The sequence below is a fragment of the Bidens hawaiensis genome, unplaced genomic scaffold (assembly GCF_021521415.1).
Source record: "Bidens hawaiensis isolate Kalapana, Puna unplaced genomic scaffold, B.hawaiensis_p1.1 tig00044768_1, whole genome shotgun sequence".
Lineage (NCBI taxonomy): Eukaryota > Viridiplantae > Streptophyta > Magnoliopsida > Asterales > Asteraceae > Bidens > Bidens hawaiensis.
In genome coordinates, this window is record NW_027505909.1 from 1 (window position 1) to 12,345 (window position 12,345).

Genomic DNA, 12,345 nt, shown 5'->3' on the forward strand with positions numbered 1-12,345 from the left:
GTTAGATAGGTTAGGGGTCCGAGAGTGGGAGAACCGGTTCGGTTCCCTAACCGGTTCGAGCCTGGAACCGGTTTAAAAGGTGGTTTTAAATATAGGAACCGGTTAGGAACCGGTTCCGGTTCCTAGTCCCAAACCGTTTTGAACATCTCTAGCCGTACACACCGTGCCAAGGCATTAAGGCCCGGGCATTTTGGGGCCTTAGCTAGTTAGCGGGGGCTTTCTTTAAGAGAGAAATTGTGAGGCCCAAATGCTTTATCAAGGAAATCTTGGGGCTATATTGTTAGTTAAATAACAACGCAGTGTTAAAAGAATGTATTAGTTAAAGTCTCACTGCCTATTTGTGACGATGACGTGGAGTTTTAACTAAGAGGTTTAACATCATCCACAACAAGTAGCTTAATGGTCAGAACTTGCAAGTCACAAAATAACTACATAAACCAGATATCATGTAAACTTGTATTTTTCCTTAAAAGTTTAAAACACACACAGTTAATAAAATACAAAGGAAATAGCATCATAAGCTTTTGCCAAGTTTCAACTTGCAAGGGAATGCAAATTGCAAAATAGTATATAACACAAAATACCCATTCAACAATCTTATATCCTGCTTTGTACAAATGTTCCCTGAAATCAGTTTCACATGGAGAAAAGAATAACGGTTTTTTCAACTATTGGTCAATGATGACCACCAGATAAACACTGGCTTACCCTCTTCAAGAAGAGCAGCAGCCCGACTTTTGGTTGACCGGTTGACCTCGGATTTGAACGGTTGGCGGTTTAGCGTTGTTCATTGCCGGCTGACTTGCCATCCTAAATTACCCAGCAAATTAGTTTTCATTAAATCTAAGGGTGCAAACTACACAAGCTCGAAAGGAGCCAAGCGTTTTCGAGCTTGAGCCAAGCCCGAGCCTGAAACAAAGCTCGTTTAGTTATCGAGCTTGAGCCTAAGTACTACACGAGCTCTAGCCGAGCATAGGCTAGTTTGTTTTTTCTCAATATATATAAACATAGTTAAAATCATATGTAATTTAATTTATAAATAACAAACGAGTTGAGCCTGAGCTTGAAAAAGCAACTCACAAGCCGAGCTTGAGCTTTAGAAAAAGTGCTAGAAACAAGCTGAGATAGAGCTCGATCTCTTGTACATCTAAACGATCCGGGCTCGAGCCTAGCGAGCTTTGGCTCGGCACGTTTACAGTTTACACCGTTACTTAAATCTCACTTTAAGACATGTTTAACCTTAATCAAAAGTACCTGTTTTTAATCTCAGCAGTCATTGCCATAAAAGCTTCTTCTACATTAGTGGAACTCTTGGCACTTGTTTCTAAAAACGGAATCCCAATCTCATCAGCAAACGCCTGCACGCCAATTATTTCCACTTTCAATGTTGGCTCGGATTAAACATTATAAAAGAATTGATTTTAGTCTTAATTTTGATAACAAATACTATTACCTTTCCGGTTTCATAGGACACAACTTTCTGAGATGTGAGATCACATTTGTTTCCAACAAGAAGCTTGTTTACATTTTCACTAGCGTACCGGTCGATTTCACTCAACCATTGTTTCACATTGTTGAAACTTTCTTGATCTGTCACGTCATAAACAACCTTCACGAAAAAAAAGAATATTATTAGAGATAATTCCCATAGCCTGTGTTAATAAACAGAATCTTAGCAAGAATGAGTTGCTTACAATAATGCCATGAGCTCCACGATAGTAGCTGCTCGTGATTGTCCTGAAACGTTCTTGACCAGCAGTATCCCACTGAAAATAAAATTTGAGTAATTAGCATAGAAAACATAAGTTTTCATAAACACTGAGAAAGCATAAGCTTACAATTTGAAGCTTAATCGTTTTGCCATCTTGTTCCACAGTGCGAATTTTCTACAAAAGAGAGATCAAAACTAGTAAAGAAGATGGTTTTATATGATAGTAGTTAAGTCAAACTAGACGGTCAAACGAGAGTTGCTTACAAAGTCAACGCCAATGGTGCTAATGTAGCTTTCCAAGTATGAATCATCCTGAAGTAAAAAATGAAAAAAAAATATTGTTATTTTGGCATAAACTTAAAGGCTGATTGCTGTTAATTATTAGCTTTATTTAAAAGTATAAATCTTCTAGGAGTGTATTTAAAAAAACAAATACAAAGAACTTACAGCAAAACGCAACAGAAGACATGATTTTCCAACTCCTGAATCTCCAATGAGTAAAAGCTTGAAAAGATAGTCGCTAAAAGAGCAAAAAAAATTATTTTTCACAAGCCAAAAACTAATATAATAAATCAAAGATATGAACACGATAGTTTTACTGGTATTCATATTACAATATGTTAAAAAATACAAACATCTTTACATTTTTATTACTAATCTACAAGTTCAAAACCATCACAAATACTTGGAGCTCAATTCCAAGCGAAGAATTAAAAATCATATGTAGAAGAAAGTAAATCTCCGTTCAAAAAAAAAAGCTCCAAAAAGGGATGAAAGTAAATCTCTGTTATAAGTTATAACTAACCAGCCACACAGACTATCAACACATCAATTCAAGATTAAGGTAAGCATGAACTCAAAGCTTTCAACTTCAAGCTCGCACAAAAAGTACCTTTTATGGTTTTAGATAAACACCAATAAAGGCGCACTTTAAACTGTGGTCCATGGTGATGAGTTAAGGTAAGACCGTTATCTTAAATCTGAAATTTTTAGACGAGTTCATGTAGTTTATTACTTACAATCCGTTTATCAGATTCACACAATCACGATGTCCTTTGGATTATTAAAATCCCGTTTTCTAATTACATAACCTAAGAAACCTTGATTTGTTGTTTTTTTCTGAATATTAACAATAGAAGACCTAATAAAATTTCAGAACAAACTAAATCAAGGTTTAGATAATGTAATTCCTAAAAAAAATCTAAGCAGTTAATACGTAAAAATATCGGATATCGGTCAAGGACCGATATTTGAGATATCAGTTATCGCGGTAGGATATCGGTAATTTTAATATCATGTAAAATTCATATATATAGAGCAATTTAACACTAATAATTCAGTATACTTTCCTACCACTAACAAATTAACATTTTGCAACTTGCAAAAATTGTAGCAAGTAAGAACTGATTCAAACTTAAAACACTAACATTGAATACTAAAAATTGATAATTACCGATATCAGAAATATATATGTCGGTCAAATATCTGTCCAATATCGGTCAATAATGTTAAATACCTGTCCAGTATTGTCTATACTATCGGTACCGATATCCTGACCTGACCAATATTTTACCAAGGGGACCGATATTATTCTGCGATTCCGATCAACAAATCTTACGAACAAAATACACAAGCAATTTTCCCTAAAAACCCAAATTCACTATATCAATACATCAATCAAACCCTAAAATCTAAATCACCACAATAGATAACAATTCAACCTGTAAAAACATAACCAAACCATAATTAAGCATCCTAATCAATCAATAAACACGGATCTAGTACAATCACATGATTCACGTCAAACACAAACAATAAAACTCATTAAGTTCACATTTAACAGAGTATTGAGATTTGACTAATACAATAACAAACATACTATTCAGGATTCATCTTCTTCTTCTTCGTGTGTAGAGTTGAGATCGGAGATTGACGGTGGCCGGAATACTCGCCGGAGATGAAGGTTAGAAAGTAAACGAGTTGATTTGAAAGATTTATATATATAAAATGGGATTAATATTATTGTTATCGTTATTGTTATTTAGGTAAGGTGGGCGTGACGTGTACAGTTGGAATAATAATAGCTTTTACACGTGGTTAACGCATTACCCTAACTATAAACTAAATGGGCTTATCTACTTATCTTTGTGTTATTATTATTTTTCCTTTTTTAAAGTACAAAAAGGCAATTCAATCCAATAAATGAAACTTTTTTCTTTTGTTTTCTTAGCCTCGTATATGGTGAATAAACTATTCTTCGTAAACTTGAAAATGGTAAAAATGATGTGGGTACTACGCATGAACATTGTTTATTTCTACAGTTTACATGTTAGTATCACGGTCATTGTTATTGACACCGTCTTCACTGACACCAAAACCATGAGCGACACCCTTTCGACACTTTCCCCTAGTTGTCCCCATCACCACTACCACCATCCCATCCACCTCTACTATTGATACTAGGCACCTTAACAAATATTGGCACTTCTTTCAAAAACGGCCAATTTTAATCCGATTCTATTTTGATATGAATCAATTTTGACCCTGTTTGCTATGATCCAATTCATTTTGACATCCCCTCAACCCACGATATTTGTCATGCTTAATACAAAGGGATTAGAATGCATGTGGATTATTTTCAAGATTGTTTTAAAATACAATATTAAATTATTGATGGCACTTTGTGCCAACACACATGTGCATGTACACTTATTTTATTCAGCAATATATACACATATTTATACTGTTCTCATTCATAAATCATTTTTTATGGAAGAGCACACTTATATGTCTCTTTTGATAACATAAAATTTAATTACATTATATGTTTTTCTGTTCCTATGACTTGCATAGTTTTATTTAAGCAAATACATTCGTTAATAGCTTAAAATTTTTATGTTTTATTTTATAAAAAGGATCTTAAAATCACGTTTTAAAAAGGAAAAAAAAAATATTTGGGCTACGACCGGTCTTTTAAGCTGGCTTAAATTTAAATAGCTACTAGCCAGGGGCCCAGGTCCATGCCTACTTGGGCTTCTTATTGTTCAATCCTGACTTCCTGAGACGAATCTTTGATGCGTCTGTCCACCATCCACTACTCCACTCATGCACTTCAAATATATTTTCTAGTAGAAAAATACTGAAACGTACGAATGTAAAATCTTGTTTTATTTTACTTTCCTAATACTATAAAATAACGAGGCTTAGGTGTCAAACTCGCATTCTCATCTAGTTTAATTTTCTCGTATAATCTTGCAATCTCTCATCTTATTCATCATAGCTATCTATGGGTCAAAACCATTTTGACAATTATGTTATAAAATAATCAGTTTTCTCTCATATTCTTGTAATCACCCATCTCATTCATCCTAACTATCCATGGGTCATAGGTCAAAATTAATTAAAATATTAAGAAAATTAAAAGTAAAATATTTATTGAAAATTTAAACAAGTAGAACTATGAAAGTTAAACGAGTAGAAAATAGCCAAGACCAATCCTTTTCTATGGTTGTTTCTTTGATATCTAGTTTTTCTCCTATGGACACCATATGTTGCATTATCCTGGGTAGCTCTCATAGATTGTGTAATATTGTTAATATTGGATGACGATGGAAATATTTGCAATAAAACGATGAATGTCGTATAGAAAGAGATTTTCTCAAATTTATAAATTTGATAATCTAGACTTCGTATTGTTTGTATAGTATATTTTATTTCTCTTCTATCATTACTTTTTTTCTTTATTTCAAAAAACGGACTTTATTTATTTTATCATTTGACGTAGGGTTCAAAAGCTAGTATATTAATAAATATTTTTAAATTTCTTTGGTATGATTAATTGTTTATACTAAGAATCGTTAAATTTACATGTAATTGTCTAAAGGAACATGTTATAACTTAATAAAAGAACTAAGATAGCAAAAAATGTAAAACAAAATAAAAATAATGAAGAAAAAACGCATATCTGTCTTTAACTGATTTATGTAACAAGCAATAATCATCAACAAATACGAGTTTTGGAAAGACAAAAGTTATTGGTGGTTATTATTAGGTATTACCTTCGCACAAATCCAATAAAAAACATATGCTAAGGAGTAGGATACCTTTGAAAAGGGTGTTGACGAGTTGTCGGGTGTTGGCAAAGGTGTGTCATGGATTCATGGCGCCATTGTGGTAGTGAGGACCCGCGACAGCCGATGGTGGTTTATGTTTTTAAAATGCTTATGAAGAGTTAGGATGAGTCATGAGAGACTGAGAGGTATTTTTGTTTAGTTTATTTATGTTTTTATATATGTTAATTTAAAGGACTTCTATATCATGCATTGAATACTAGTATTTCATGAAAAATGAGATTTTACACGTTTAAAATGGATTACTATATGAATTTTCCTATCTTATTAAAAAGGGTAAAATATTAATTTCTTTTTAACGTAACAACCATTGTTATTTTTAATTGTTATCAAGGACAAATGCTAAAACATACTACCAAAACATTTTGTGACCGAATTGTAATTTACAACATAATACCATTGTTATTTTTAATTAAAATTAAGGACAAATGCTAAAGCATAATACCTAACATTTTGTGACCGTTTTGTAATTTACAACATACAAAACGAACTCTTAAATTTAATATTTCTTATATTATGTGTTTACCATCAAAATCGATAAACAAATAATGTTTTATGAAGGAAATACTCACATATAAATATCGATAAATATCTAATTTCGAGTCTTAGAACATATCGAAAAAGTTCACGCTAGAAACATAAACATGGTTAATAAAATACCATATTTAAATACTTGAAATGAAGTTGATGAAATAAGTACAAAAAGGCTGTCAAGAATTTTGCGATTATAGTTTTATTAGACCTAACGAAATAAGTCCAAGAAAATTGTCGTTGAGTCTGTTGATATATAAAACTAATTATCGACTAGATAATAATAAATAGTGAATCATGGTATCATATACTATCCTTGGCATGATTTGACATATATATTTTGATAGTTAGAAACTAATGAGGTAACTGATTCTATATGTTTCATATATTGCAATTAAAAAAAAATACAAGTGTTTGTAAGATTTTTTTATAACTTTTTATGTAAACTAGTTAGGTATAAAAATTATATACAAGTATATTGTCTTGAATTCTAAGAGGCATTTTATGAAATATAAAATACAAACTAATACTTAGAATTAGAGAGCTTATAGTCTAGTTGTATCAAATCGTGGAGTGAATAGGATTATAGTCTCGTTATAAATACTAATATTGACTTAAATGTAGGTTCAAAAAATATACGAACTAACGCTACAAAAATTGACATTTGAGAGTAACAAAAAATGTAGAAATACATCATTCTTGTATCTGTATTTTATAGGAAAATTAAGCAACTTTTTTTTGTAACATTTCATGTAAATAATTAATAAATCATTTTTATATGAATTTAATTTATGATGGGTATGAGCTATGAATTATTGCTCCAGCTCATTAGAGATCCCAATTCCATGCCTTTAAAGCGAAGCATGGTGCCATGTCACCCCGCCTAACTTCAATTTTCTTGATATTTGTTTCTTATCCCTAAATTATGTACTTGCCTCAAACTTGGTCCTTCAACTACGTTTATGTCAACTAGGGGTATTATTCGTGTTATACTTTCGGGTTTTGAGTTTCTCGGATTGGATTATCTACTATATAAAGTTATGAATTATCTACTTCATATCTGCCCAACACAAGGTCATTAGTTATAAATTTTTTACTTTTGTCTTCATTACATCCTTTACAAGCTTCATGTATAATTCTATATTGTTTTAGTAATGTTTTGACTATATCAAACATAACATAACAAGATTAACAAACCTATTATCGAATGATGTTTCAGATGAGTCGTATGTGTCACCTTTGTAAAAGACCATCCGTCAAAAGCTTATATATATATATATATATATATATATATATATATATATTGTTACACATTCTATCTTTCCTAAAGAAACTAGTAGTTTTTTTTATGTAATATTGCCTTTATGGGAAGGGATGGATTGTAGCTTTTTGGCGGTAAGAATTAATTATCACGTTATATGAAACTCACTTGAAATCAGCCTAAATCATATTCGAAGTGAGGTGGACTCACCTGAACAATTTTAACTTTAACTATATGTTTAGGCCCAATGTCCCTACATGTCTTGGTTATGTTTGACTAATCTAATGTTTGGATCACTTTCAAATTAAAGTACTTTGTGGATACACAAAATCAAAAATTAAATAGAGCATAAAGAATTTTCAAATAATGAGATGTTCTTCTTTGTAAAACGAAGCATGAATTAGTGACGGATACAAAAAAATTTCATGGTGTGTGTGTGTTGTTTTTGTTTTGTTTTTTTTTTTTTGAAGGGAAGGTGGGGGTGGGGGAGAGAGATATTGGTCATGCATTTGAATAAATAGAGTAAACATATGCATAAGTTCAACATGCTCATGTCTTATATCCTAACACTATTTTAGCTTTGTGTCTTTGTCTCCATCGAAGAGCATTACAAAAGCGAAGTCCAATCATTTGTTGAAATGACTAAAATTCATACTTACGTAGGTAGTTATTTTCCTTGTGCCTACCATGCATTAATTTCAAAAGAATTATTAAGAAGTAGAACTAAACATAACCTCACTCATGGTTGCAAAAGCTTTTAGGTACTACAATCTCGGCCGACTGGAAGTTGTGAGTACTCTGGGATGACTTGTCGAGTACTCGGGGATTTCTCATTGAGTAATCGGTGTCTAGACGTGATTTATACAACCATGACCTCACTTACATGCCTTAAGACGTAGCAATGCATTTGTTCAAATCTCCAAATGCCAAGCTTTCCACATTAAATTCAACATCTAACACCGTATCATATCCACATTTTCAATCTTGATTCCGAGCCAGCCGAAGCTCGTTAACAACCCTAATGACTATTCTTCAATGCATCTAATCAAGAAAAAAAGAAGTATAGCAACCGATACCGCACAAAACGCAAAGTAAAGGTCCATTGATGCACCACGTAAATACTTGAAGGGCCATTCACGTAAACCACTAAACTGAATACCTTCCGATCCCCTGAACTCAAGCACAACTCAATAATATCTTATTGTCAGAAACACACACACACACACGTCCACATTATCACCGGAATCCAATTCCAATTCCAATTCCGACGGTTACTCACATTACCACGCCACGTGTCCGTTCCAATTCCACTTCTCATATAAAATAAGCATTTCCATCGGCGATCCATGCCACGTGTTACATTATTATTGCATATTTACTAAATATTATTTAATCGTCGGCGATCTGTGCGTCAATGGCAAGCGGTGGCGGTTATAAGTTAGTTACTATTGATTCCGAGGAGCTTCGGTTTCAAAGTGAGTTTAGATGTTAATAATGATATTATGTATATGATGACTCTGTGTTTATATTAGTAGTTTTAGGATAATAGTTAGTTTATTCATCATGTGTTTGTTGTTGATTAGATTACGTAGGTTAGAAATGTAGCAATTAGGTTTCGATCGCGCGTTGAAATGTTGAATCAAGTGGATTTAATGTACGTGATTCACCATATTTTAGTTAGTAATTTACTAATTTTACTGATAATTATGTCATATGTTAGATGTTGATCAAATAGGTTAGAAATGTAGCAATTAGGTTTGATCTGCGGATCGCGTTGAATCAATTGTTTTTAATGTAGGTTCTTCTGCTTTGTTGAGTTTGAGGTGTATCTATAACCAAATGTTTTCTTTTAGTGCCTGTAGAATTGGAATTGTGCAAGTGCAACTAGTGGTGATATTTTTGAGGAAATTTGTGTGCTGTAGGAGAAAATGAGTCCTAATGTTGAATTCTTTGAAGATTTAAGTCTAATGGATGAATTTTAGTATAATGTATCTAGATGAATATGAATGAGGGAGATTAGCTATAGCCATCAGGTTGAATTGGTTGACCGCGTTGAATCAAGTGGTTTTAACTTTTAATACTGTTTCTGCTTGCAGAGTTGTATATTAAACCCAATGCTTCCTATTAGTGCCTAAGATTTAAATCTGAAGATATAGAATTATACAACTGCCAACTGATGATGGTTTTTTTGAGAAAATCTGTGCATTTTAGGAGAAATTGAGTGTAAAAATCACTGCCTGATGTTGAATGTTAAATCCTTTGAAGATCTAGTGATACGTAAACATCTTTCCCAATATAACTATACTTCACCATTACTATTTTATAGTAATCACTCAACTACTGAAGTAATGCTCTCTTCCTTTGGAGGAGAAGGTTATGGAAAGCCAATGACAACATAAACTGATCCAATGTGATTAGATAGTTACAGTAATATGGCCCTGTGCAATAACTTATAACAACACTTTAGGCTCCTTTCTACAAACAAAATTAACATGTTAAAGTTTAAGCACCTACTACTGTCACTGTCATTGATTGAACATATTTGTGTTGTTCATATACATGACTTACAATTTATCTTTTAAATGTTGGTTCCAATAGTTGAACTTGAAAAGCCGAGCCACTGTGATTTAAAAGTTTCTAATGCCACAGACAAGAATATTGCCTTTAAGGTACGTTTTCACCCAAAATTTATTTCAAAGCATATTACTTTATATTATTCAAACTTCTTGTTTTATGCTAGGTCAAAACTACTTCGCCAAAGAAATACTTTGTTCGTCCAAATACTGGTATTATACCACCTTGGGATACATGTATAATAAGAGGTAAGCTATTAATTTATGATATTGCTATAATTTACACAATCTTAACTTTAACTGAAAACTCAAACCTATTGATGCACATACAGTTACCCTTCAAGCTCAACTTCAGTACCCTCGAGATATGCAATGTAGAGATAAATTTCTTTTACAATGCACCCCTGTGCCCCCTAACAGTGACAGTGAAGAACTACCAGCAAATACTGTAAGAACATTATTAATATTATTATTTTGCGATCAGTTTAAGCTTTGTTGAAATGACGAGTAACAGTTGAGAGTCATACTTGTTGCATCAAGTTTAATAAGGAACCCGGTAAGCAGTTAGAAGAATACAAGCTTAAAGTTGTCTATGTTGCTCGCACTAATCAGGAAAATTCAAATGATAACATCAAACAAAACTCTGATTTAACCTCTGTGAGTTATTCAGTAACAATTCTTTTTTTACGTTTTAACGTCACATTGATAGTGTATGGAGACCGGATTATGATTAATATGTTCTTTCTTATATTACAGAATCAGGCGGTTCAGACTGCAAGAGCCGCTAGGGATGCAGCTGTGAAAGAAACAACCCAACTGCAACAGGAACTGGTACATTTACCTTTTTACCCTCTCGTCATAGTTGGGTCTTTTTGCAAAATGTCTATAAACGAGTCTGTAATTTACAATACAAAATTACCTGGTTTTAGGATATGTTAAAGAAAAGGAACCAAAAAAAGAGTCATGGATTCTCAATAAGACTCGCGATAACGGCTGGAGTGATTGGGATAATGGTTGGGTTGCTTTTAAAGTTGGTTCTATCTTCACCACCACAACCGATACTGTCACCTACACCGCCACCAACTGCAGGAATAACTGAATAATTCTCTAAAACCGATGGACTGATGATTATTATTCTTTTGTTCATTCTTATGCAAGTTTTTCAAAGCTGATGGCTGTATGTTGTCTTTGTACATTTGAGTATTTGACCATGGCGAATTGCAACTTTGTCGGTACTTTCTCAACAATTGTATGAACTTTTGTATGTTTTTATGCTAAAGTTTGAAATTTTGGACCTTTAATTGAATGATTGTATGGAAGTTTTTGAAATTGTTGTTTGAAGATGTAAACTATTGTTAATATTATGATATGGTATGGCATACTTGGTAAAGATTCATTTGTTTGCTTTACTACTTTATCATTATTCACACTTTGATTTGATCCATTCGAGTGGTTGATGTTATCGACACGGATAATTACATGGATCGTATTCTAAACCAAATTAGTAACTTTATACTAGTTTTTGAAATAATGTAATTCATATTTGACGTGCTAATTATTTATACTGATGGTTAAAGTTTTGAAGCAGAAGTGTTTTAGGTAGACCATAATTATCAATCTCTTTTAGTGTTATTCATGTTTTGCATGTATACTTCAAAAGTATTGTTGACATCAACATACCAAGGTCCCAAGATTGACATTTGGTCTGCTGGGGTCACTTTACCTAATTATTGTAAGAAGTCCAGTGGCGGATCTAGAGAATTTTCTTACAGTGGTCGGGAAATTTTATGGTCGGTACTAACACAACTGTCGGGTCGAATCGGGTCATATATATAAAAAAAAGATTACCAAACAAAATATTAGATAACAAATATATTAAAGTTGTTCTCTACGAGTTTTCATTTTTTAAAATCTAACAATTACATCATCTACTTTAACATTGACAAACAAGTCTTTCTCAATATAACAAATACAACTGTCGCTTAAAATTTTCATCACCCATTCGATTACGCAAATCGGACTTCGCATACTTCATCGCCAAAAAGGATCTTTCAATGGTTGCGGTTGCAACGGTTAATACGAGAGCTAACTTTAATAAACGATACACCAATGCAAATGAATGGTGTTTCTTTGTTTGAA

General features: G+C 32.6%; 2 protein-coding genes across 3 annotated transcripts; one reads left to right on the plus strand and one right to left on the minus strand.

Moving 5' to 3' along the window:
- Nucleotides 1–556: 556 nt before the first annotated feature.
- On the minus strand, nt 557–3,741 carry LOC143615864 (ras-related protein RABD2c). Its single transcript, XM_077088872.1, has 8 exons — nt 3,591–3,741; nt 2,159–2,231; nt 1,976–2,023; nt 1,839–1,886; nt 1,695–1,766; nt 1,454–1,609; nt 1,255–1,358; nt 557–810 (listed from the first exon to the last, which is right to left on the minus strand). The coding sequence occupies exons 1-8, from the start codon at nt 3,602–3,604 to the stop codon at nt 714–716; spliced, it is 612 nt and encodes a 203-aa protein (XP_076944987.1). The 5' UTR covers nt 3,605–3,741; the 3' UTR covers nt 557–713.
- Nucleotides 3,742–8,961: 5,220 nt separating this feature from the next.
- On the plus strand, nt 8,962–11,424 carry LOC143615863 (vesicle-associated protein 2-1-like). 2 transcript variants are annotated; one of them, XM_077088870.1, is made up of 7 exons: nt 8,962–9,108; nt 10,232–10,302; nt 10,374–10,455; nt 10,539–10,654; nt 10,747–10,863; nt 10,963–11,037; nt 11,136–11,424. In XM_077088870.1, exons 1-7 carry the CDS (start codon nt 9,048–9,050, stop codon nt 11,307–11,309), a joined length of 696 nt encoding a protein of 231 aa, XP_076944985.1. In that variant the 5' UTR covers nt 8,962–9,047; the 3' UTR covers nt 11,310–11,424. The 2 variants fall into 2 exon arrangements, with proteins under 2 accessions (XP_076944985.1, XP_076944986.1); XM_077088871.1 differs by having other exon boundaries at nt 10,969–11,037.
- Nucleotides 11,425–12,345: the final 921 nt, after the last annotated feature.

Bases quoted from the DNA above. Each gene is read 5' to 3' on its own strand.
- LOC143615864 (XM_077088872.1), bottom strand. The intron at 1,887-1,975 runs GTAAGCAACTCT...TCTCTTTTGTAG, and splicing joins GCACCATTGGCGTTGACTTT to AAAATTCGCACTGTGGAACA. The intron at 811-1,254 runs GTACTTTTGATT...TGGGTAATTTAG, and splicing joins ACTGCTGAGATTAAAAACAG to GATGGCAAGTCAGCCGGCAA.
- LOC143615863 (XM_077088870.1), top strand. From the start codon at position 9,048: ATGGCAAGCGGTGGCGGTTATAAGTTAGTTACTATTGATTCCGAGGAG. The intron at 9,109-10,231 runs GTGAGTTTAGAT...TGGTTCCAATAG, and splicing joins CGAGGAGCTTCGGTTTCAAA to TTGAACTTGAAAAGCCGAGC. The intron at 10,864-10,962 runs GTGAGTTATTCA...CTTATATTACAG, and splicing joins AAAACTCTGATTTAACCTCT to AATCAGGCGGTTCAGACTGC.